General features: G+C 43.6%; 1 protein-coding gene across 5 annotated transcripts in view; it reads right to left on the bottom strand.

The window, feature by feature from the left end:
- Nucleotides 1–26,208, bottom strand: part of ENTHD1 (ENTH domain containing 1) — a 59,321-nt gene that overhangs the window by 2,022 nt on the left and 31,091 nt on the right. For all 5 annotated transcript variants that reach the window (XM_053257084.1, XM_053257080.1, XM_053257083.1 and 2 more), the window contains 2 exons: nt 25,622–25,754; nt 7,909–8,352 (listed from right to left, as the gene is read on the bottom strand). In XM_053257084.1, the coding sequence (XP_053113059.1) occupies nt 7,909–8,352; nt 25,622–25,754 (577 nt within the window). The remainder of the gene's footprint in view (nt 1–7,908; nt 8,353–25,621; nt 25,755–26,208) is intronic.

The raw sequence follows: 26,208 nt of genomic DNA, 5'->3' as shown, positions 1-26,208 counted from the left end.
ATTCAAGGAAAGGGGAATTCAGCATAGGGAACAGTTTGTTTAGTCAGACTGTGAGTTAGGAAAAACAGGTTGCTCACCTGTAACTGATGATCTGGTAGAGATCTGTCGATATCCATAAGAATGGGTTCTGCACCTGCGCAGGAGCCGAGCGGTAGCCATGCCTGAGCTAGTTGAAGCGCCAGGCCACACCCCCATGCAGAGCGTGCTATTTAAGGTGTGCCTTGGCGCGAAGCCCTTGGACGACCGCCGTGGAGGACGATCATCCATATAAACAGGTGAGTTCATCCATAGGTGAAGTGCAAAGTCAATGGCAAAGGCGTGCACACCTGCACACTTCCAGCACATAAGGAGGGCCTTATGGATATCGACGGATCTCTACCAGATCATCAGTTAGTAAGCTGTTTATCTGGATCGAGATCCGTCAATGCCCATAAGAATGGGTGTCTAGCAAGCTCCATTAGGAGGAAGGGAACAGTAGTAGCTATTGCAACACCCGCTTTAAAACACTCCTCCCAAAAGTAGCCTCCACAGCAGAGCGTACATCTATGGCATACTGAGATTGAGGAGCTTTAGATATTTGCGGATAGCTGTGCTTACGATAGGACGCATAAGGTTTCCTAAAGTCGCGGCAATCCTGCCCACGGAAGGAAGGCCGGTATCTTCCATAGTTGGTGCGGTACTTGTCAGATTGTGATGTTGAAGGACGTGATGTAAAGGTCCTAGCTGTAAACTTAGACTTCTTTAGCTGCTCCATCATTGCATCTGTAGTCTCGCTAAAGAGGCCCATGCCATCAAAGGGCAACTCTTCGATCTTGTCTCTCATATCCTGTTGCAGTCCTGTTGATCTCAACCAGGCATGCCTACGTAGAGTTATGGTGGCAGTCATGGCCTGGGATTCACTTTCTGCCTGATGTTTGGCAATGCTAAGTTGTCTATGCGTCAATTCCCCAGAATCGTCTAGGGTCTTCTGAAACTTGGCTTTAAAGTCATGTGGGGAAAGTGTGTCAAGATCCTGTTCCAGGAGCCCCCAAAGGCCGTGCGTGTATTTCGCCGTGCAGGCTGCATAATTCGCCACCTTAATTGATAGGCAGGAGGTAGAGTAGACCTTCCTACCTAAGATGTCCAATTTTCTCCCTTCCTTATCTGGAGGGACCATATGATGTTTTCCACCTTTAGAGGAGGAAACACAGTCAATCACCAAAGAATTTGGCGCCGGGTGTTTTAACAGGTACCCGTTATCCTTGTCCTGAATTCGGTATAAGATTTCTAATTTCTTGGATGTTGGTGTGGAAGTGTGTAGTACTTCCCAAGCACATTTTGCCGCCCTCATGATGACAGGCAACATTGGCAAGGCCACAGGTGCAGTTGATTGAGACTTTAACATACAGTTGTACATAGGGTCATCAATGGTGGCAAGTTGCGAGCGAATATTCAGACCCAAGGCATCCGCCATGAGTCGAATGTGCTTATGGTAAGCTTTAAGCTCATCGTTTGGAGAGACATATGTAGTTGGTGTCACATCAACAGGGAGGTCCACGATGGTACTCTCGTTTTCTGAGTCTGACTCAAAATCAGAAGAGCCATAGTGTTCGGAAGGTGAGCTCGGAGGAGGGACACCCTTTTCCGCCTCAGTGGGTGTCTGGATCTCTGCCGTTACCACTGGAGGGATTGGCAACGGGTCTGTCTGAATGGGCAGTGAGCAGACCGGCACTGAGGCTGTCTGGGACGCATGGTGGATCAGGTGCAAGGCATCAGTCTGTGTTGCAGATGTCGAATAAGTATGAAAATTAGGATGTGGTACCCTCGTGTGAGGGTCAGTGGAAGAAGACAGCATGTTCAGCCAGGGCCTGTCTGTTTCATAGACATACGGCTCTGCAGGAGATCTAGACCCTAGAGCAGAATGGCTGAACAGCTATGCCAGGCAAGCTGTAGTGGAAGGCCCCAGAGTTGAAGGAGCAGAGGAAGTGAGAGGTGAAGGCGCTGGAGAGAGCAAACAGATAGAACTTGTATGCTGAGTGTCTCTGATGCTGAGGCGGCCTGGCTCACAGGTTCCTGGTTCAATGTCGGCATCAACGCCGACAAGGCCAATGGTATCAGAGCGGCTATAGCTTCTACGTCGACAGCTGTCGATGGCGAGGGGTCAAGAATAATGTCTTCTGATGGAAGTGTCGACAATCAAAGTCGAAGGAGGTCCATGCATCAGAGCCTGCACCGTTGTTGGGGATGGGGTTCGCTCTACCATCGGGTCTGACGTACGAGGTCTCTTCTCCGGTGTTGAAACAGGATGGTCGGCAGCGGGACGCTTCGCTGTCTTTTGATGCTTCTTTTTAGACGCCGATCCGTGGGAAGACTCTCTCGAAGTTGAAGAGTCCATCGACCTCGAAGACTCCGTCGGCTTTGGCGTGGAAGACTCTCTTGACTTCGATGTCGACGCCGTAGGCTTCAGGGTCAAAGTTGACTTCAAAGTCGACTTCGACGTCGATGGAGTCTTAGATGATTTCAATGAGTGGTGTTTCGACGTCGATGAAGACTTCGAGTGATGACTACTTGGCGTTGATGATGCAGGAGCCGAAAACGATCTCGGGGCCGCAGTCGACGTCGACAGGCGAGGAGTGCCCGGCACTGATGGGCTGAGCACATCGTCATAAATAGCAGCCCAAAGACAAAGTGCTCGATTCTTTTGCATCTGTTTCGAGAAGGACAAACAGATCCTGCTTGCGGAGACATTGTGCTCCTCCCCAAGGCACAACAAGCAGAGATCATGCAGGTCCTTTGAGGGGAGTTTCGCCCTACAACCCTCGCACCATTTAAAAGATTTCTTCTCCTCCGTCATATCATATAGAGTAGTCAAGTCCGCTGCAAGTGTTCAGGATCCGAGGAGTAATCGTCAGCCAGTCCGAGTAACAATGCCAGAGAATTTCCGTCAGCTGTTCCGTGTCACACAACCAAGCGTAGTCCAATAACCAGTCCAAGTTTCAAAAATCCAATAAATCTGATCAAAATAAGATGAACTCTTCACAAAAACAGAAAAGAGGAACTTCCCGACTTCCCAGGCGGCAGACCGAGGTCCAAACGCAAAGGCGGTTGGAAAAGAACTGAGGGCTTCGCGCCAAGGGCACACCTTAAATAGCACGCTCTGTGTGGGGGCATGGCCTGGCACTTTGACTAGTTCAGGCATGGCTACCGCTTGGTTCCTGCGCAGGCGCAGAACCCATTCTTATGGGCATCGACGGATCTCGATCCAGATCTTCTATTTCTTTGTGTGTGTGTGTGCTTTTGCATATTCCTGATACTGTTCTATTATAGTTTACCTGCAATGTAATTAAAATAAGAAACACTAGCCTATGCTCAACCCTACCTAGGGTGTGGCAAAAGACTCTATAAACATTTAAGCATGCATAAGACAGCCTATTTTTGTAACCTACTGAGTATTTTTGAGTGTATCTAAGAAAGCTAGAAGCCTCAGTTGGAAGCAGTCCATAGTAATTGAATAAAACTGGGGGGGGGGGTGTTCTTTTCTTTTTACAAGTCTCTCAGAGTTGGTTTTTAACTCAGGAAAAGTGGGGGCAGAAAAGGGGATTTCTCTGGTGCAAAGGTGTCCTCAAGTGCTCAGCAGCTATCAGTTTTATCATCTCATGTAGGACGACACGTGGAAGGTTTTTTAAAAAAAAAATGCCCAATGCCCAGTTACAGAGGGACCTTAGATTAAAGCACCCAATCCACTGGTCCGGTTCTCTGCAAGCTTTAGGGTGCTTGGTGGCAGCATTTTAATTCTACTGGAAATATCGATTCATTTTATGAGAAGCCCACTCAGGCAGCTCAGCAGGCATGACTGGGAGTTTTCATTCCCTCACGTGAGCTAGCTTTGAGACTAAAGCTTTAATCCGCAACAGGAGTGCATTCCACAGCCTATGAGCAATACAGAGAAGGCCAACTCCTGAGTCACAGCCAGGCATGCTGGCAGCATATGGAGATAGACTTCTCTCAATGATTTCAATGTGTGGTGGGGATCACGCAGAAGAAGGTGCTCTCCTAGGTAATTAGCTCAGAAATACAAAATGGCTCAGAAACACAAAATGGTACCTGGAAACGATGCCAGAAGTCATTTCCAGGGACTCAAGAACCATGGATAGGTAAAAATAACCCTATTTTTACCCCACAAATAAAGAAACTGGGTCCCTATGAACCAACCATGGATAACGTGAAACCACAGGTGCCAGGACCACAGATAACGAGGGCCACCTGTACTAGAAGCTCTCCACCACTAGAAGTAGTAATGTTATAATATACAGTAACTGAGTTCAGCTTTCAGAAAGGTCCTAGATCCAGCTCATCTATTATTTTAAAGTTAGTGACTGACATCCTGACTAATTAAGTGCATCCTAAATGTGAGCAGAACTTGGAAGTCTTAGCCCTCTGGCACAACAGTGCGCAAGTAGAACTGGGGCAGTTGTGTGTGGGTTCCAGGCACATTCCTGCACAGCCTCCTTCCTTATAAGTGTGCTTTGTTTGTTAGCCAGGATGTCAGGCATTAAATCTAAGCACATATATGCACAAGCAGCCTATTTTAGGCATATTGTTTATATTATTAGTTTCAGAACTCATAATATCTACTGTGGAGTGGTCAATACCAGACAAAGAAGCTATTTTTAAAGCAAAGAAAAGTATACCTTTATGATGCAGAAATTGCACCAAATAAGTCAGGCTTCTGATTTAGAACAGTGGCTTGAACACTGTAGCCAAATAACTGGCTAGTTAGGTCAACCATTTATATGAAATTCCCTCTTCCCAGGATCTCTTTCTAGCATTCTAGTGGATCACAAAGATATTAGGCCTATGTGAAGTTTTAACTCCAGCCAAACCAACATTTCTTTCCCTCACAGATAATATATTGCAGATATTCTGTCAGCTTTGTTCCCTGAGCACTTGGAATATTTGTGAACATTTTGTGCTAACATACCAGTTCAGTAAACTGGTAGAGACTTCATTGCCACAAGCATAATACAATATAGATGCTCAAGCTAGTTGAAAACTGGGATCAAATCTTGAAGGCAGCACTTATCACAGTTGGTTACTTTACTTTCCTCAGATATACAAAAAACGGAGAACCCACTCCACTATCAGTTTGATAGAGAAGAAGTTGTGCACTGATTTTAACAGGTATTTAATAGGAAGGACAGAAAGCTGCTTCATACATTATAGTCACCAGAATTTCTCCTCAGGGTGCCCTGCTAATGAGGCAAGATGGGTTGATGCCTAGAGTGGCAGACTGGCTGCCTTCACAGACCCAACAACACTGCCTCCAGCCACCAAACCTAGCCCAGAAACACCTCTAACTAAAAAAAAACCCCGATTTTCACTACATGCCAGGTGTTGCTGCTGCTCTTCCTCCTCCGCCACCTGCTATATCACGCCTTATTGGGGGGGGTAGTTGGAGGGGCAGGAAATGATAAACACACTTCCTGTTGTCACAACTGCACTGCCCACTGCTTTTTGAATAGGCAGCAGGTGCGATGCGATGAGAAAGAAGAGCAGGAGCGGAGGCTGCTTCCTCCACCACCCTGTGGAGGGGTGCTTACTTTTTTGTCTGCAAGGGTTAGATCAGGAATTCCTGACCTCAGCCTGGGCTGGCAACACCTTTATGAAGGTTCTGTGCGAGGAAGACAGCTGCTGGGTCAAGTCAAGCCCTTGCAAGCCTTTGCAAGGAGTGCAGGGAGAGAAGGAAGGCTGACAGAAGCCCTTCCTCCTCTCCCTACACTCTTGCAAATTTTGCAAGGAGCAGATCCAGCCCTTGCAAATCTTTGCAAGAAGCACAGGAAGAGAAGGGAGATTGCCAGCAGCCTCCTGTCCTGGCCCTGCTCCCCTTGCAAATCACCTGGATAGTGGAGCCAGGACAAACAGCTCCAGTTCTGGCTCCATCCCCTTGCAAACATTTGAAAGAATTCCCAGGGCAAAGAGAAGAGGCTGCTAGCAAGCAGACTCTTCTCCTCAACCTGCACTCCATTTAAGTGCTGTAGGGGAACAGGGCTGCTGCCCTAATGGGGAGAGGCTTGCCTCAGGTATCCCAATGCAACCCCTCCTCTTCCCATCCCTGATACTTTTTTATGACCCCTTTCAAAAAAGTTTCTATACCCTCAGCTTCTTCCCTCTTCCCTGTATCCTTTTTGTCTTGTATTTGTATGAGAGAAATGTATTTTTCAGGCTTTCTCAGCTGTTGCCCCTTCTCAGCTGTTGTGGAACACGCTCCCTGTGGATATAAGAGGATTATCTTCCTTGGAGGCCTTCAGGAGAGCCTTAAAGACCCATCTTTTTAGCCTGGCTTTTAATAATATCTAGTTTTAATTTTAATAAGTTTTAATCTGGTTTCAATGTGCTTTTCAAAATGTTAATTGTTTTATTATTATTATTTATTTTATTGTAAACCACCCTGAGCCATTTTAGGAAGGGTGGTATGCATATTGGATGGATGGATGGATATTTTCAGTTTTATTTTGAAAATTCAAAACAAATGCTTTGTGTGGTACAATGCAGCTTCTTTCAGGATAATCATCATGTGAACCAGACTTCTGAACTTTTGGAATACTTCACTGACTAAAAAACTGTGGGAGACTTTAGTTCCTTGGTTCCTTCTAACTCTTCACTATGACATTCAGTGACTGACAAATCTAAAAATATTATTACTGACACGTGGCATTTTCTATATACAGTAGAAAATGTTTTATGGATGTAATCTGTTCATGTGTCACATTTTATAAAACTGAATGGAATAAAGGTCTAAATGAGCCTTTCCCTCTAAGGCCACTGGTTTCAAATCCATCTTAACCTGGATGTGACTGTGAGATCTTAATTGCTCTCCGATGGTCTTCCATTTGTTGTTAGAATGTGTTTGCAATCTTTTCCCAGAGGCTTGTAAACAAACATGATTTATTTGGGATATTGCTAGTAGAAAGATCAAATAAATATATTGAAGACTCACTCCTCAGATTACTTTGGAGTAGAATTGCCAGCAGAGGCAGCCATTTCAAGAGCTGAACTGAGGCAAGATGGTTGCCTCAGGCAGCAGAATTACTGGCGTGCCAGCAGGGCAGTGAGATGCCCCCGCCATTGCTACCATTACAGAAGCTTTGGGGGACAGATCTGACCAGTGTTCCCTCTAAGGCATGCACATGTGCACGTGCTCACAAGTTTTTTGATGTCCACTCAGTAAATTTTAGATCCCGCTCAGGTTGAATCAGGAAGGCCCCACTCTGAATGCGTGTGCACACACACTGCCTTGATCCTGTCGCCCAGAACAAAACTCATTCCGCATACAGATGAAAAGAAATTAGAGAGAACTGGATCTGACCCTTACAAGCTTTACAACAGACACCTCTCCCATAGAACCTCAATTTCTTCAAAATGAACACAGACCATTATCAAGTACAGACAGGCTTGTACCCTCCTTGACTCCATGAATGAATTCTTTGTGTGAGAATTGGCTAATTATTATCCAACCTTTTCCAAGAGCATTAAACTCGCTTAAAATGCACCACCATGTAACTGCTTTTTCAAGTGCTTTTTTTTTAACGAGGCTTTCTACAGTCACCATACCACTCCATTATGGCTCACCTTGGCTGCTATTATCTAATATTTACTATGAAGCTTTAGAAAGGGGCCATTTAACCGCTTCATAATATTAACCTGCTCTCCATTTAAGTATCATAAGAGTTGTATTGGCTGCATAAACAGCTTGAGTAATTATTAGAGTGATCATGGACAGCCCTAACAGCATTGTTACATCAAGCAGGAATATGCTGGGCAATGTCACAAAAGAGGTATGGCTTTGCTTATGCTGAAAAGCAAGAATATGAGCAGAGAATCAGCAGAAAAAACATGTTTCTATGATAGTTATGAAAACTGCGAGCTCACCTGGCCTTGGGGAAGGATGACTGCTTAAGCCATCTGTCTGTAAAGTGTTTGGCAATGTGAAGCTGAGGTTTTGCAGGCTAGGTGTATTAGGCCCATAGAACTGCTTGGAGGAAGTTGGAGTCGATTTCATGCTGTTTGTTATATTTTTTCCCAAAGGAGCAAAACCCTGAAATGCAGAAGATCTGTAGATGGTCTCAACAGAGGCTCCACTGGTACAGGGGGCAAATTCTGTCTTTGAGTCCCGAGTGTTGGTAGCAATAAACTCCTCTGGACCTGATGAACAAGCATTGAAGAAAGTTGCTCCAGCTTTGTAGGCCTTTCCAGACAGCTTCCTTGGGGGAGATTTCATCATAACTCTGGAAATGATAGAGCTCTTTGATTTCCGGCTTGAATCCCACTTTTTCAAAGGCAATGGACCTCTTTCTGAGGGACTCAGAACAGTACCTGCAAGGTAACAAAAAGGATGTCACAGAAAATAATGTTATTCTCAGACTGGAAATATGTTTTTTATAAGTGGCTTATAAAAAATAGTTTAAAAAGTGAAATGAAACCAAGATTTTTTAAAAGAAAAAACTGAAATTACCATACAAGCACAATACTATACATGTGCAGCCAGTGGTTGGGGCCGTCATGAGGCGCTAACAAGTTTTACTCGAAGTGGTCTGCACAGGCGCAGAACCCATTATTTATGAGTGTTATTGGATCACGAGCCAGATCAAGGAGATCAGCAGATACACCTTTAGATAACCCCTAAATAAAACAGCAAAAAGGCAACTAAAGGGTTCTCAAACATTGTTAAAAGCCGTTGAAGTATAAGTATAAATGGGATCTAAGGGGGAAATGTAATGCCCAGATCTTGGAGAGTCAGTTTGGCCAGGGTTTCAGACACACAGCGAGCTTGAGAAGCAACTCCTCACTTAAATGGGGTGAGGGGAAGGGAGATACTTTTGGGGGTAGAGATATGGTTGTGTTTGGTGGGGTTGAGGAGGAAGTTCTCAATGAGGGGGTCACTTCAAATGCTGGGGGAAGGGGCTCCACTCTGTGTGGCACAGTGGACAGTGTGTTGTGCATAGATCCAGGTATGGGAAAGGAGAGCCCATCTTGTGATAGCAAGCATGACTTGCCCCCCTAGCTAAGCAGGGTCTGCCCTGGTTGTACATGAAAGGGAAAGTAGAAGTGTGAGAACTGGAAGATATTCCCCTCAGGGGATGGAGCCATTCTGGGAAGAGCAGAAGGTTTCAAGTTCCCTCTCTGGCTTCTCCAAAATAAGGCTGAGAGAGATTCCTGCCTGCAGCCTTGGAGAAGCCACTGCCAGTCTGTGAAGACAATACTGAGCTAGATAGACCAATGGTCTGACTCAGTATACGACAGCTTCCTATGTTTCTATGGGTTCAAATCCCCAGCCAGCCAGCCATTTTTGGGTTCAAATCCCCAGTCTCACACACACACACACACACACACACACACACACAGCTCATTCAGACAATCAGTAGGTTGAAGGGCAGATGAGCTTCTACCCTGTCAACAGCAGAGGTGCAGCACTTCCATTTGGATCTGTAAATCCACACATGGGATTAGCAACGGGTACACCTACGAGAAATAAATATATATATTTATAGTGCCAAGAAAACTGGAAGTATCCACGTAACCATGTGTATATTTTTATAAAATCACAAGCAACCTAATTAAGTTTTTTAAATGAAAGGGCCGATATGGAAGTCTTTTTACCATGTGGAAAGAAAAATGAAGACCCAATTATTTTATCGTCATTTTTTGTGGATATGAAGTAAGATTAGTAAATACAGCATTTAAAAGGTAAAAGGCTACCCGCTAATCATACTGAATAATTTCTCAATTTTGCTGTCAATTGTAATCCATATTAGTTTGTCACTCTTTATACCTCTTGCCACCTTTCTCATTCTCTTAAAAGGACATACAGAAATACATACTACTTTAATTAAAATAAAACACTTCTAAGATGGCAGGAAGACGTTCAGGCAACTACAATGAAGCTAACTGGGACACTCCTGACCTTATTTCCACTTATAGTTACAGTGAAGAAAAACAAGTTGCTTACCTGTAACAGGTGATCTCTCTGGTGATCCATGTTCACTCACAACTGGGTCTTCTGCACCTGCGAGTAGTACTGTGGAGGAATAGTCCTCTGGAGGAGCTCCGATAGGCACTCTCTGGCATTATGAGGTGCGCAGACTGCTCTTGTTAAATTAGGCAGGAGAGTGCCTTCCCTCTCAGTACCTGAATCAGCCACTGTGATGTGAGAAGAGACAAAGACCTGCAGATCCCAGGCAAGACAGTTAAGAGCATAATACTGTGGATACACACTAGCAGTGGGGTAGGTCAGGTTGTGAGTGAACATGGATTACCAGAGAGATCACCTGTTACAGGTAAGCAACCTGTTTATCTCTGAGGTGATCCATGTTCCCTCACAACTGGGTGAGTGACTAGCTCCGCAGATGGAGGTGGGTGCTAGCAGAATACTTTTTTGAGAACCGCCCGACCAAAGCTGGCCTCAGCAGCCAAGTGGAGATCCACAGTGTAATGCCTTACAAAGAGCAAGTCCAAAGACCAGGTAGCAGCCTTGCATATATCAGCCATACTGATTCCGGACATATAGGCAGCGGAAGTAGCCATGGCCCTGGTGGAACGGGCCAGGACTCTAGCCGGAGGCTGGACCCCTTGCTGTCTATAGCAGGAAAATATGAATTCAACAAGCCAGTTAGAGAGTCTCTGGAGAGAAACTGCACATCCTCTGTTGGGACCAGAGTAGGAAATAAAGAGTTTCTTAGAGTGGTTAAAAGACTTCATGTGGTCTAGGTAGTAAAGGAGGCATCTACAAACATCCAGAAAGTATATGGACCATTCCAGAAGTGTGGATGAGTTGACAAAGAAAGTAGGTAGTATAATGTCCTGACTGAGGTGGAAGTCAGTTATCACCTTGGGACAGAAAGCAGCGTGGGGGTGAAGCACCACCCTGTCAGGGTAGAATTTAGTGTATGCCGAGTCAACCCTTAAAGCAGAAAGTTCATTGACCCACCTGGCCAACATGATGGCTGTTAGGAAGGAGGTCCTGAGGGAGAGGTGTCTCAGGGAGGAGGAGAACAAGGGCCAAAGGGTGGTTCAGTGAGGGACAAGAGGACAAGATACAAGCACCACGATTCAACAGGTTCCCTTACCGGTGGGTATAGGTTGTTAATGTCTTTGAGAAAGCGCTTAGAATCTGCTTAGAAGACTGAGAGGCCATCCAACCCCAGGTGGCAAGCCAAGATAGCTGCTAGATGAACCTTCAGTGAGGTGTTAGAAAGCCCCACTCTCTTAAGGGAGATTAGAAACAGAAGGATCTGTCAGATGGAGGTGGAGAAGGGGTCGAAGCTGTGTGATGAGGTATAGGAGGAGAAGCATTTCCACTTACACATGTGGTTTTTTCTGGTGGGTGCCTTCCTTTCATTGAGGAGGATTTAGTCCAATAGTGTAGCCTCCATGACATCAGGTTGAGGATTTCTAGGGCATCGTGGAGAACTTGCCTGGATTCCCAAGAAAGCAGGTCCTGCCTGAGCAGAAGACAATGATGTGGGCCCTTCGATAGCCTGAGAAGGGTTGGAAACCAGGGTTGCCTCAGACACCAAGGAGACACAAGGATGCATGGAGTCCATTCCTGTAGGATCTTTTTTAGAAACTTGGAAAGCAGTGGAAATGGGTGGGGGGTGAAGATAAAAAAGGTCCTCCCTCCAGGCTATCTGGAACGCATCCCTCATGGATCTCAATCCTACACATGCTCTTGAGCAGAAATATTGACATTTGGCATTGGCATGGGTAGCAAATAAGTCTATCTGGGGAGTGCCCTAGAAGTGAAAAATGTCTGAAGAATGATCTCGTTCAGCTTCCATTTGTGCACAGCAGAGAGAGTGAGGTGCATGCTCAGAGAGTCTGCAAGGATGTTGTTGACCCCCTTGATGTAGAGAGCCTTGGGATGAATGCTGTTGGTCAGGCACCATTCCTAGAGCTGTAGAGACAGGTTGTTTAACGATCTTGACACTGTGCCGCCTTGGTGGTTTATATAGGCAAGCGTTGTTGTGTTGTGCAGATGGATTTGAACTACACAGCCTCTCAGAACAGGTAGAAATGCTTTTAAGGCTAGGAAGACAGCCAGAAGCTCAAGGAAGCTGATATAGAGCTCCTGCTGTTATTTGTTCCACAGGCCTTGACACCGCAGATTACAACAGTGGGGCCCTCAACCCTGAAGGGAAGTGTCCATGGTCAGCATAATGGATGGGAATTGGAGGTGGAAGGGAATGCTTTCAGATAGTGATAGTCCGCCACAGAAGAAAGTGCATGACATGAGATGGGATTGTCAGCCATTTTGTTGGTCTAGGTTTGGGTGAAACTCAGAGAGGAACCACAGCTGCAACCTGCACATCTTCAGGTGAGTGTGCACGAGCGTGGTCGTGCAGGAGAACATCAAGCCTAAGAGGAGTTAGATGGAGAGAGCCCTCTGCTTTGGAGCTGTCTGAAAAGTGGAAATCAAGTTGGTGATAGAAGTCTTTCTGTTGTCTGGGAGAAGGCACATTTGGAGTCTGCATCCAGGACAACACCAATATACGGAAGATGATGCTGAGGTGTTAGATTGGATTTCTTGAGGTTGACAGACAGTCCCAGATCTGTGAAAAGAGACATATATTGAACATAAGAGCAAAGGAAGGTTTCACATTTTCCAGTTATTAGCCAGTCATCTAAGTACAGATAAATGGAAATACCCTGTGTGCACAGATGGCCAATAACTGTGCTCATAAATTTAGTAAAAACATGGGGTGGTGCAGACAGGCCAAAGGGTTAAACCATGATAAGTTGGGGAGCCCAAACAAAAATGAAGAAACTGGTGATGATATGGTCGGATAGCTATATGGGAATAAGCATCCTTCAGGTTGAATGTCACAAACCATTCTTTCTCTGACAGAAGAGGAAGAATGGCCTGCAAGGAGATCATCTGGAATTTGCTCACATGTACATATTCACTGAGCTTCCTCAAGTCCAATATAGGATGAAGCCCCCCGTCATGCTTTGGAACCTAAAAGTACCTAGAGTAGAAACCACCTTGCATAGCCTTAGTTGGAACAGGGTCTACTGCACCCTCTTCAATCAGAATAACTACTTTCTCTAGGGTAGGAGTTGAGTGGGTGTGTTTTATATCTGTATATACAGGTTGCCGGAAGGGGAGGGGAGGGGCAAGGCAGTTAGGAGATTGCAGGGAGGGGTGCAAAGTACTTTCAGGACCTCATCATCAAAACGATTGTTTAGCTTGGTCCTGCAGCTTTGCCTTTTGAGGATGGTGGAAAGGATGCTTTGAGTAGAATTTGGAAAAGTATCTGAAATTCCGTCATTCTTGAGGTTTGTACTGATATCTTTGCTTAATGTAGGTGTGATACCTTTGGAGAAACGAAGACTGCTGAAAAGAAAGAGCAAAGGTCTTGGCGGCACTGTTCCCTCTAACGGATTCCCTGATGTTGTTCACAACAACTCTCATAATCCCCAAGCAAAAGCCACTGAAGCTGGGGATTCTGGGAGTTGTAGTAAACAACATCTGGGAATCCCTGTTAGAGGGAACACTGCTTGGTGGTAAAGTGTGACTTCTTAAGTTTCTCCATGGTCTCATCTGTATCAGCCAAAAAGAGACCCTCACCATCGAATGGTAAGTTTTCAAATTTTGTCCTTTATGTTGACCTCAAAGGGGGTTGAACGCAGCCAGGCATGGTGACAAAGGGACACAGTTCCAGCCAGCAACCTAGACTCCATTTCAGTCAGGAGCTTGCTGGTGCTCAGGTGCTGGCAAGTGAGGTCTGTTGATTTAAACAAGGCAGCAATGTACTTGGTACAAAAAGAGTCAGGCAGGTCAGCTAGGTCTTCTTTTAAATTGTCCGATATGGAGTAGTGAAACTTTGCCGGGTCTTTGACTTCTGGAGCTGAGGTTTGAACTTCAAGACCCAAGGCCCTGGCCATTTCCACCACGTAATAAGACATCTTCTCAATAGGTGAATCAGATGGAGGGACAGTTACTTAATCATCAGGAGATGTGCCGGTCAGTCTGAACAGATTGTTTGTCAGATGAAGTAGAGGAGTTATATTCACCCTCAAAGAGGGCTTGGCTTTTTGAGGGTTGCAAGGGATCTTGAAGCTCGTCAATCTCCCACACAGGTGACTGAGTTGTGGGCACAATATGAGCTGGTGGGGCCACAGATATAACAAGGCAAAGGCCTCAGAAGGGGGCTTCTCTCTAAGAACAGGTCTTAAAGGCTCAGAGAGAAGTCCTCGTAGTTTCATGGTCTTCCACCATTGCTAATCTTCAAAGTCATAGGGAAATCCAGGTGAAGTGAAATGCATTGTGTCCCTGTACTTATCATGTCCATGAAATATGGCCTGGGCCAAGTGCACTTGGAAAGCTCAGGTAGTTTAGTGGACGAACTGGCAGATGTGAGGCAGAGTAATTATAACATTCTCTCCATGGGTAAACTGGTGAGCATCTTGGAGTGTGATGGGCTGGTGAGGCTGAAGGAGTCTTGGGTAATGGGGGGGATGGAGCCAACATCATTGTCATCCAAGCCCTCACTCAATGGAAACCTCTTGAAGTTTGAGGCCAATAGCAGGAAGGGGGGCTGTTGAACCCCATAAGAGACTCCAGCTGGTGTTGAGAAGCAATAAACTGGAGACAGTTCCAGTCGGGAGTGGTAGTGCTCCTTGTCAGAGCCTGAGCCACTTTTATGAGGGGAGTGGCCAGGTGTCGATGCAGGTGAGATGACTATTTGAGAAGGTGGTTGTGCTGGCACCAGATAAAGACAAGCAGCCAATGTTGATGGTGTCAAGTGCAGGTTAGAAGAGGTCTTAGCGATAGTAGACATAGTTGACAGACGTGTCACCATCTATGTTGGTGGAGACCTCTTGATTGGAAGTCTCAACATCGAGATGACTGACATTGGTGGTGGCAGAGCCAAAGTCAGTGAAGGGTCTTGGGATGTTGTGATGGCAGTCAATGTCGACTTCGGTGTTGAAGTTTGGGAGTATCCAGGAGCCAGAGAAAAGGTCCCTCGAGGCTGGGTAGTTGACAGTGATGGAGTATGAGGTGAAAATTTAGCAGCAGGTGTTGATGTTAGCTTCAATGTCAAAGAGGATAGATGTCGGCGCTTGGACTTGGGCTGGCCAGAAGCATCCGAATGATCATGCTTTCTTTTCTTCTTATGGTGGTGATGGTCATCCTTCTCAAGCAATGCTATCTTTTAAAACATTGAATCTTCGTGGTATTTGGATGATGTCGACATCAATGAGGTCAGTGCTGACACCAATGGATGGTAGTTCACTAGAGTCAGTACCAATGACATCAATGGGCTCAGCATAGGTGTCAGGGGTCGGAGCACAGTCTCATAGAGAGCGGCCCGAAATCTAAGCTCTCTGCTTTTTCTCATTTGTTTGGAGAATGAGAGGCAGGTTTTTCAAACATTCATGTTATTATTATCCCCCAAACAAATTAGGCATTCCTCATGCCTATCAAAGGACAGGAGAGTACTTCTGAAGGCCTTAATGACGTTTTAAAATTCTTCTAACGTCCATGAGGTAAAGGGTAGTCGAGCCAGGCCAAGTCAAAAGCAGGAAAAAAACCACCAAGAGTGACCAAGATTGAAGGGAGATCCGAAGGGTGGCTGAGGGGCAGGCCAAAGTAAAAAACCAATAAAGCACAAATTGACCAGAAAAAAGGGTGATCCGAAAGAGTATCCAAGAAACCAAAGAGTATCCAAGCCGAAAATCAATCCTATAAACTTTTCTTTCCACAGAAACAAATGATGGAGAAAAGAGCAGAACCTTCACGTTGTGACAAGCACAGCAGACAAGAAGGAACTAAGAGGGAAGGCACTCTCCTGCCTAATTTAACGAGTGCTGTCCAAGTGCCTCAGAATGCCAGAGAGCACCTATCAGAGCTAGATATTACTCTGCGGGTCTACTGTGCAGGCACAGAAGACCCAGTAGTGAGGGAACATGGATAATCTCAGAGATCATTGTTTACTCTGGGCAAAAATTCCTGTTTCCCATTGCTTCTAATCAATTATCTGTGTACAGTATTTACCCGAATACAAGATGACCCTGACTTTAAGAGCCCCTTAAAAAATAGAGGCCCTTTAAGAGCCCCTTAAAAAAAGGTTACACCTATATTTACCCAAAAGGAAGAGGACTCTGAATTTAAGGTGACCCCCTGATTTCTAACATCAAAGAACTTGGGGAAAACCTAGTCTTGGATTCAGGAAAATACAATATATTACCACCATAATCAGCTTTTCTTGTTCAGAACAAATTACTCCAAAACTATTGAGAGGGAACACTTAAGTTATACAGGGCCACTGTAGATGGTTTTAGAACTGATATATGCATACACAGACACCAGCGGAACAAGGATAGAGGATATGTGAGTCATCCTTATGGTAGGTTCATTTTTTAATATCTTATATTTCAAACAATATTTTATTTGTTGTTTTAAAAGCAGTTATCTGCCCTTTGGAAACAGGGTGGATTAATATAAATACTATTTATTTAATTATTAATACAGAGGCATGCCACTTTTCAAAAAATAAATTTTAACATACATGCTGAATGGCAACAGCTAAAGGGAGCAACCCCATATGATAGTGCAAGGTGTGCTGCAGTTATTTCAAATTCCTTCAAATGCCATAAATCTTTGTCACTACAACTTGAATCTGACCTGAAAAAAACTTGTTATTTCAAGGTTGGCTTCATGCAAGTGGTTATAACCAATCTGTATAACTGCACTTAGATAGCTGTAATTATAAGCTATAATAATATTGCATTCAAATTTGTCTTGTTCAAGCTGAACACTGATTTAGTGAATATAATACAGAGTTTAATGGCTATCTGTTCTATTTAAATGCTAATAACCTAGAAGAGGTTTTCTTCCCAGAAAATCATCGCACCAATTTTATTCAGTAACTTATTATACAGTACAAATTTTAGATAAAGAAAGGAATCATCAAATGTGATAAGGAACGAGGCTATATGCAGGCACAGCAGGGAGAAGAGGAATGAAGGTTGGAAGCATCTGTCACTCATGCCATAAAATCTTGGGTGTCCCATCTGAACACCAACCTTGGCTGGAGAGAGCAGCATGGCTAGCAGTTGTTAACACAGACATGACACCACTAGAAAGTTCACTCCTGGAGCTAATAGCAGTTGGGGGGGCACAATTTTCATTGGGACTATGGTGCAAAGGGAAAGAGCTTATCCCTCTCTGGACACCAGCATGAGGTCCCACATGCTGACACTCATACATCCATAGCATCTGTTTTAATGTGGAGGGTGGAATAACAGAAACACAAATGACATATTTACTTGTATGTTGAGTTTAGGGGAAAGCTCAGTTATTCCCCATCAGCTTCCTGAGGAGAGGAGAAAGTCCTGAGATGAGCTCCTTTCTTCCATTAAATCTTACCTCCAATCTTCCCTGAAACCGTCTTATCTACTTTGACCTGGGAAGCAAAGGGGTAATTGGACAGCACACTGCTGAACTTTTCCCTTTCCCAATTACAAACTGGTGTGTTTCCCCAGGGGTATATCTAGGGTAGGGCAGGCAGGGCATGTGTCCCGGGCGCCACTTGAAGGGGGCGCCATTTTTACGAATTAAAAAATGGCCACCAAAAATAAAATGGCTATCGCGCATGCTCAAATGGCCTCTGTGAGGCCCTAGGCCATGCCAGACCTTGCAGAGGCCATTTGAGCATGTGCGGTGGCCATTTTGTTTTCAGTGGCCTTTAAAAAAAAATTTAATGGCCACCGCACATGCTCAAATGGTCCCTGCGAGGCCCTAGAGGCCAGCAGGGGGAGGGGGAACCTTTGCAGACACCCCCCCCATGGCCTTTAGGAAGCCCTCCAAAGGGGCTACAGGTAATGTTTTTTTTAAAAAATAATATATGTCACTGTAAACATATTCAGTTTGGCACTATGTACAGAGAATCAGGGTTTGTGAATACTGAGCTGAAGCTTATGAGCTAGGATTGTATTCATTTGCTCTTACTTTGCTTCTTGTGATAAGTGAGTTAAATGTGATGTCTTAATAATACGGCTATTAATGGTGAGTTAGTCTTTGAATCAGTGTGAAATCCTTAGTATTAAGGAAACTCCACTGGGAGCTGCTTGCTCTCTTTCTCTCATTTTAACTGTCTTTCTGAAATACTAGAATATATTCCATGCAGTGACACAATTTACTCTGAATATCCTTTAATTATTTTCAGAGTATCTGGGAAAAGTCAAATTCTCCATTTCTTTTTAAAACTTATGTAATAGTGAAGCTACAATGCATAGTAGAGAATTAGACAGGCACTTTTATTTAGTTTTCCAAGTACACCTCCACATAGTATTTGGGTATTTCATGAGCCCCAGCATACTGAAATTTGCCGTTTTCCAGCATTTTTTGGTCTGGCTACATCCACTGTTAAATAATTTTTGAAATATTAAAAGATTAACGAGCTTGTATTTTTGAGCTGATATTATGGTAAAGTTATCTGAAAGATGGGTGTCAGATGTTTGGACAGGGGGCGCAATTTCAGTGCTTGCCCTAGGCGCTATTTTCCCAAGATACACCTCTGTACAGTTTCCCAGACTATGGGAAACACCTATACCGGGCAGCAGCAATATAGGAAGATACTGAAAGGCATCATCTCATACTGCATGAGAGGAGGCAAGGGTAAATCCCTCCTGTATTGTACCAAAAGAAAACCACAGGGCTCTGTGGGCACCAGGAGTCAAAATCAACTAGATGGCACATTTTACCTTTAACTACAAACTAGAGGAAGCACAGAAATCCAGTCCTATATCTTTAGGCCCCATCTTCCCCGATGCCTCCCAGTTTAAAGTTAATAAACTATGCAGATTTTAGTCACAAAAAATGCAAATATAATTTTCTTTGTCCTGTAGAGGGAAAGGAGCGAGGAAGGATGGTGACTCTGTGTCTTTCCGTTAGGGTTATTATTCGCACAGCCTTATAAGTGGAATGGATATTTCATTAGGCTTGAGACACCTGACGTTCCTTTCTTTCCTAATGAATGGCATTGCTTAAAATCAAATGTTAACTGTGAGCTAAATCTATCGCAAGCAAATCAGTGAGAAAAAGTGGCTTTTGAAATAGTAAAATGGAGCACTTTGGGCAAGAGAAGTACAAGAGTAAAATACAGAATTGCCTCTTTCTAACACTCTTTCTAATACATGCCTACATATATGACATGTATGTCATATTGGTCTCTGTGATTTGCCTCTGATTATCAGAGTTTCAAAACACATAGAAAAATTCTCAGTGCATTAGTGTTGCCCGTTGCAAACACACTGCTGCCAGGGAGGCATGGCTAAAAGGCCCATCAGCATCAGGGAGTAAGCTCGGCCTCACTCCTCTTCCCTCTATCCATGAATGCAGGAGATTAACATAAGAAGAAGATTGTTGTCTCTTAAGATCAAACTAGATGTAATGTTAAATGCCTCTTTGAATTCCATGCTGGGGGTTCTTTCTTTCTTAGCAGCTAAGGACTGCCCAAACTGGGACTACAGGGGAAAGGGGATTTAACTTTTCCCTCTACCATTATCCATTGAACTCCCTTTCCCAAACTGCTATCTGTAATATTTGCTGCAAATAACAGCTTTGGAGACCAGTTTTCAGCTGGTTAGCCCCCCGCCCCTGCACTGCAGTTTGCTGATCTGCATTGCTGATCTGTATTGGGCCTCCCTGCAGCAGCTGTTAGGTAAAAATAAAAGAGGAGGGGAATCTCAAGCACGTGAGGAGAAAGAATTAAAGCCTCCTCCCTCAACATCTTGGTCCTGATCAAGATTGGGACCCCCATGTGCTACTATTTCAATTTAAAAAAAACAATGCATCAAGTTTGGCCTTTTCAAAAAAGAGAGTTACTTTTGGAAACCTCTTTTGAAAAAGAGCCGTAAGGTTCAGACTGCATTGAGACATTTCCTAAAATCAAGTCTTCTACAGTAGTTTGGGATATGATCTTTTTATTTTTGCCATGGATTGGTGCAACTCTCTTGTTTCTACTCTAAATATATTATTGTGCAATAAAAGAGCATTACAAACCTGGCCCAACTATACTTGCAATTTAAGGAGACAAGAACTATATCACTTATTTGTAGCTATCGGTTGCAATGGCTTAAATCTGGCATGAGAATAGAACTTAATTCATTTTAATAAATAAAAAGCAGCAGATGGACTGTGGTCCGTGATTACTGTAGTCTGCACTTCTTGTACTCTGAATCCCTCTGTTCTACTGTCTTTGTCAGTCTACTTAACCTTTCAAAGATATTCCTTCCTGCAAACAAAATCAAGGATGTTTTGAATTTGAGCCTAAAAGGGCCTGAAAAGTATCTAGGATGAAACACTTTTTAGATATTGCTGATCAAGTAACATAGTTTATAAACCATGGCTGTTGTTTGTCTGACGTGTATTGATAGTTCTTGTGAAAGAAGCCGCAAGAGAATAAAAGGCCAAAAAAACACTTGAGATTAAACCCATGGAGCTTTAAGAACATTAGGGGCATACCACTGACATCAATGGAAGGTAAGGAAGCTCTGTCCCAAATAAATGCATTGGATTTGGCAATTTTGGATGTAGCCCATGTTAAAGTTGTTGTAATTAGAGCTTATGCTGAAATTTCACTGCAGGCAGTCCATTTTTCACAGAGAAACAAAACAACCCCAATTAACTTGAGTGAAAATGGAAGGTTCTTAATCTAAATGTAGTTAAATCTAATTTATATTATCTGGATGAAGATACAATAACTGTACACTCAATTCTCTTAGGAAATCACCTTGAGATATCTCCCAAAAATAATAAAAGGAGCATTTTTAAAACCTTTTGAGGCTTTAACTGTAATAGACTACAATCACAACACAGCTTGCACTGTCAGGTTATACAGTATTAAAATTTAGTTTTCTTCGCCTCTCAATAGGAAATATAGTTCAAGTGTGGAACTGATCTTAGAACTCCATCAGCTGTAGTGATACCATATGAAAAGACCATCCTCAATAATTTTTATAAATATTGTTTTTCTATAACGTAGCCAGTGTGGGGGGAAAGAATATGGGTTGGACCCGAACTTTGTGCTCTCTGAATGTAAGTTCCTTCTGTTCATGGAGTACAAAGTTAGCAACCAACCTTTTGTTTTTACCTTTTTATTCATAGAAGAATGGGAAAAAACACTTGATAAGGATAATGTGGACAAGTGATATGCAAAGTGGAAGACACTGCTTCATAGCATCATAGCTGTGCAATTATTTGCCTGGGAATGGCCAAAGTCGAATAATGCTCACATCCCTCCGACCCCACACACAGAGGTGGCCATTCCCACCACTCACCTCTGCACAGAGTGGTGATGTGCACACCAACAGAGAGAGCCCTTAGAAAGAGAACTGGAGCCAGGGCAAGCTGCTGCACTGTTTGGAAAGGTTCACAAAGAGCACTGGGAAGTGTAGTCCTACCTAGCACTTGCCTCACGTTCCTTGTATGCCTTCCCAGACATCACTGCAGCTTGTCGCAACTCCAGTTCACTTTAAAGGCCCTCTCCAGTACTGCACACAGCATTATTATGGACAGAAGTGAGCACTGGGAACAGTCACCTCCATGAAGGGCAAGGGGAGATATGTACATTATTCAGCTTCAGTCATTTGGAGCCAAATAACAACAAATAACAGGCCTTTGTATTTCATTAGTTCCATCTGTTCATCTTGATACATTTTCATCCAATTGTTTGTATCTCAACATGTGGTAAGACACTTTGGGCAAAAGCTACCTTTTAAAGAACTAACACAGAATTGTCTTTGGTCTTAGAAAACTATCTTGGGTAACGCTAACACAGAGTTAGAGATATGCTTGAGTCCAACTGATTTCAAGTGGACCTTTGTAGCAGAAGAGGAGGAAATGCTCTAATGCATAGAAAATGCATCTTTCACAGTACTGATCACAGTACTTTACCAGAAGCTTTTCTGCACGGGGCTTTTATAGTGCTTTTGCATGCTGAGGCTTGTGGAACATTCATATGAGGGCAGGATTTAGCCTGAATTCAGGACTGAGACAGCAAAGTACTGTTCATATAGCAAGAGGAATTATTCAGGTTTTATCTTTATGAATAGAGCTTAATTCGGAGTATCTGCATCCAAAAATAGATGCACTTTCTAAAACGTTTTCCTGGGATACTCTGTCATTCTGTGGAGCATGATTCTGATATGTGGAGATAGCCCACGGATAAAGCGTATCAAGATAAGATGGAGGTGTGGCTTTGCCAAGTGTCTGCTGACATAATAGCACTCTGGACAGACTTGTTTCCTGTGCCCAGGAGTCAAATTCCATTCATTCATTTCTATCTTTTTTCTCTTTCATCTCAAAATATCTTCCTTCCTGAAAAGCATGGAAAATAATTTGCCATGGCTGCCACATGTCTCTATAGCCAGCTACAAGGTTGTTCTTTTAAGATGGAGGTCAATGGAAAATTAGAAACAATTAGTAAGTTGGGAAGGGATGGCCATGGATCTCTGAAACCAGCACAGTTGTAGTATAGGATAGTGGGACTCAGTGTATTAAATTCAAAGCTGATGGGCCAATTTGATGATTTTTAATCTAGACAGGGAGAGTGCTTCACTTTCCCACCCCCGTTGGTCTTCTGCAAGCCTGCCACCTGGTGGCTGATCGCAGTCTTGCACAAGATCAACAGAGAAAATATTTAACCTCTCTGTGCAAAAAAATTATTAAAAATCAATCATTTGACCAATCTGTTTCAAATTTAGTACACAGAGTCCCACTATCCTGTCCTACAACTGTGCCTGGTTTCAGAGCTCCATGGCCATTGGAGCCAGCTCTAATTTTCCATTGACCTCTATGTAAAAAAAAAAACCCTTGTAGCTAGCTATAGAGACACATGGCAGCCTTGAGCAAGACCCACAGCAAATAATTTTTTTAAAAAAAATGAGTCACACTTCTATTATTCTTTCAGAAAAATAGCAAAGGTTTAAAAGAATGCTCCACCACACATACGCATATACCTGCTCTTTCTTGGCCTGCACATTTGAATAGAAAGGAGGAGGTAGGGTACTCTTGTGCTAAGTGGTCTGATATTAGACCACTTCCTCCTGCACTAAAGCAGGCAGTCTGGAAAGGCTCCTGCAGAACTATTTTCTAGTTCAGTATCTATTTGCTTTCCTCTGAAGGCATACAATTGAAATAATCTACCACAGCATTCATTTTCTCTGAGAATGTTTCATGTGGCTGAGATCATCTGACAAGAAGCTGCTTTGAGTACTTCAGTGATGGTTGGTTGCAATGAGGAGGGCACATTCTGCGAAGGTAGCACCATGGAACTGCTGGCCCAATGCAGTTTGTCAGGTTGGTTCCCTCTTGGTCTTTTCAGAACTGCACAAGAAGAGCTTTTTATTCCATAAGCCACAATCTAGTAATGCCTTGAGAAAGTGTTACTAGATTGTAGCTTTTGGATTTTTTTTCCTGTGGGTCAGCACGGCTAACTTCTGTTTTTATTCCATAAGGCATCTGAGGATGCTGGGTAGGTAGCTATGAAAAGCCACTACAAGCTTTGTTGCTACACTGGCCGTCTTTATGTTTTGTTCAGAACTTTATGGTTTAAAAATGTTGCTAATACCTTTACCAGCTGACATCCTGACACAGGGGTGCACAGTTGTAATGGTAGTATCCCTGCTTCTGAAGCATGGGTGCTTGCATGAGGGGAGCAATTTTCAGGGATTTCCCTTCCCCTTGAAAGTAATGTGCAATTATATCTCTGAGGGTTGAGGGACATCACTTTGCATTGCTCAGAGTGCTTCTGGGGGAAAGGAAGATTGGCAAAAATTGTGCCTCCCTCATACGCAAGCATCTGCACTTCAGGGGCAGGGACACTTCTGCTGCAGCTGTGCATCTTTTCACTGCATGTACAGAACTTTAGCCAGGATGTTGGCCCCTGCTTTTATGTGAATTCTTTTGAAGTGTGGAAGGTAGCAGATTAAGAAACTTAATACAAAAACACACAAATAAATACCACAGCAATATTAAGTTTTACCAAATCTAGCCTTGGCTGTGGGAATTAATGTAACATATTCTCTTGCCCTGGGGAAGCTGGCAACCATAATTTAATACTTTTTTAAAACATTGCTTACTAGTTTAAAGGTTTTGTACCTTTATTTTTCTGCCTTCATTTATATAGTTGTCCAGTAAGGCCGATTGTCCTTACCTCCAAGGACAGGGTGGTGAGGGGGCTCAAGGTGACAGGGGTGGGTGGCAGTCGGGGAGAAGCAGGGGAAAGACAGCCAATGGGCAGGGACCCGGCTCCAGTGGAGGAGGAGCAAAGCCCTGAAGAGGCCAAAGAGGAGGCATGCGAGGATAACATCAGCAGCACACCTCCCAAGGGGAGGGGGTCTGAGCAGGAGGAGGGAGCAGGGAGAGAGGCATTGGCAACAGCTGTAAAGGGCAGCCAATTACTGGGAATAAAGAGGGACATAGGCCCCGTAATTGGGGGCAGGCAATGCATAGCCTGTGAAGAGACATATAAAGAGATGGCCGGGGATGAGAGTCTGGCTGGTGGAGAGTGTCAGGGGCCCCCGGAGAAGGGCTGACACAAGGAGCAAGCAGCCTGGGATGGAGGAGGCACAGGGTGATGCTCAACCTCCTCCCCATCCCTCCTCTGAGGCCTGACTTGATAAGCCTACCTGGGCCTGATAAGCCTACCTAGGCTTGGTAAAAGGGACAGGGACGTGTAGCCCGGACAACAGTACATGTCCCATATGTTCCTGTAGTAATACCTCCTTTTAGCAGGATGGAAATCCTCTCCACTGAGTTGTGTCCTGAGCTGCATGGACTCAGCTCAGAAAACAGCAGTCAAAACTGTGCCATAAAATTCCATCAGAGCTTTTGGTGGAGGAAGGGGGATGTCAATAAATACAGAAAAATATGCTGTCAAGCCTTTCATTGTTCCAGTTCTTTAACTGGCCATTACTGGTAATAGAAAAATGAACTTCAATCTGTATTAAGATTAGATTTTAGAAAGGCACATTCATTGCCTATTTCACATATGCAGATATGTGGATATATGTATTTCCCATTCCCCATAAGATTTTTAAAGGCAGAAACAAGTTAGATATGGATGATAATAATGAACAACAGTTCAGTTTCTGCTCTCTGGGATTTCTTTTACTGCCAAGAAGATAAGATCTGACATGAAAACAGAATCCTAGCTACTTGAGTTCACCAACTCCAAATGCTTATTTTTTCTATCAGTAACATCTCACACCGGGATACTGTTTTCTTCTGTGACCTTGTCTCCATGGCAACAATTTGTGAAGTTACAGAGAATGCTCTAAGTCATCTAAGCTAATGATCATTACCATATCTTATGACAGTAAATTCCATTAGTTAAGTATTCTGTGAAGAAGCACTTCCTTTAGTCAGTTCTGATCCTACTGTCAGTCCACTCCATTGTTTAGATTGCAAGCTTGCAGAGAGGGTCTTACCATTAATTTTATGCTTGAATAACACCTTAGTTTAGGCACATCATCCTCATCCTCATACTGTGAAGTTCTAGTCTTATGAAAGAAATCCTCAGTCAAATAATTTTCTATGAGTGCATAATCCAGGCTCTGCTTTTTGTTTTCTACCTACTTGCATTCCAGGGTTCACTGGCTGATGCTTTGGTATCTGTTGCCATTGCAGATTCCTCCCTAGAGAATCTGGTAGGAAATGTTGATTGCACAGAAGTGGTTGAAGGTTCATCCTCGCTAAAGATTATCAAGTCCTGATACAGAAGAAAACAGGTTATCAATCAGATGAAGAGTTAATTTTTTAAAAAAACATTAAGTGAAGGACTTAAAGGGACAGTTTTATGTGGCATCAGCAACAGGGGATTAAAAACCATATAATATCTAAATTTTTAAAATGAGGATCTGCCTCTGTTTTTCCACATAGCTCAGTACTAACCAGAGATCCTTTCTGGAAGATTACTAAGGATTATACATTCTGTTATAATATTTCTGTTTTGGAGAATCATTATCCCAATAAGCTTGAACAATAGGACTTCCCAACCAAAATGTAATGGATTTGTTTTGACCAAATTACATTTCCAACATTCATAAACATTTTGAAGATACATTGTATTCAATGTCTCCAGAGTTAAATATCAATAACAGATTTGTTTATGCTGTGCTTTAACTTCTGATATAGTGAAAACATGTTTGTTGACTGCATCATAG

This window comes from Hemicordylus capensis, chromosome 5, assembly GCF_027244095.1.
Source record: "Hemicordylus capensis ecotype Gifberg chromosome 5, rHemCap1.1.pri, whole genome shotgun sequence".
Classification (NCBI taxonomy): domain Eukaryota; kingdom Metazoa; phylum Chordata; class Lepidosauria; order Squamata; family Cordylidae; genus Hemicordylus; species Hemicordylus capensis.
The sequence above is the reverse complement of the archived record's forward strand: the minus strand, read 5'-3'. Positions and strand labels throughout refer to the sequence as shown.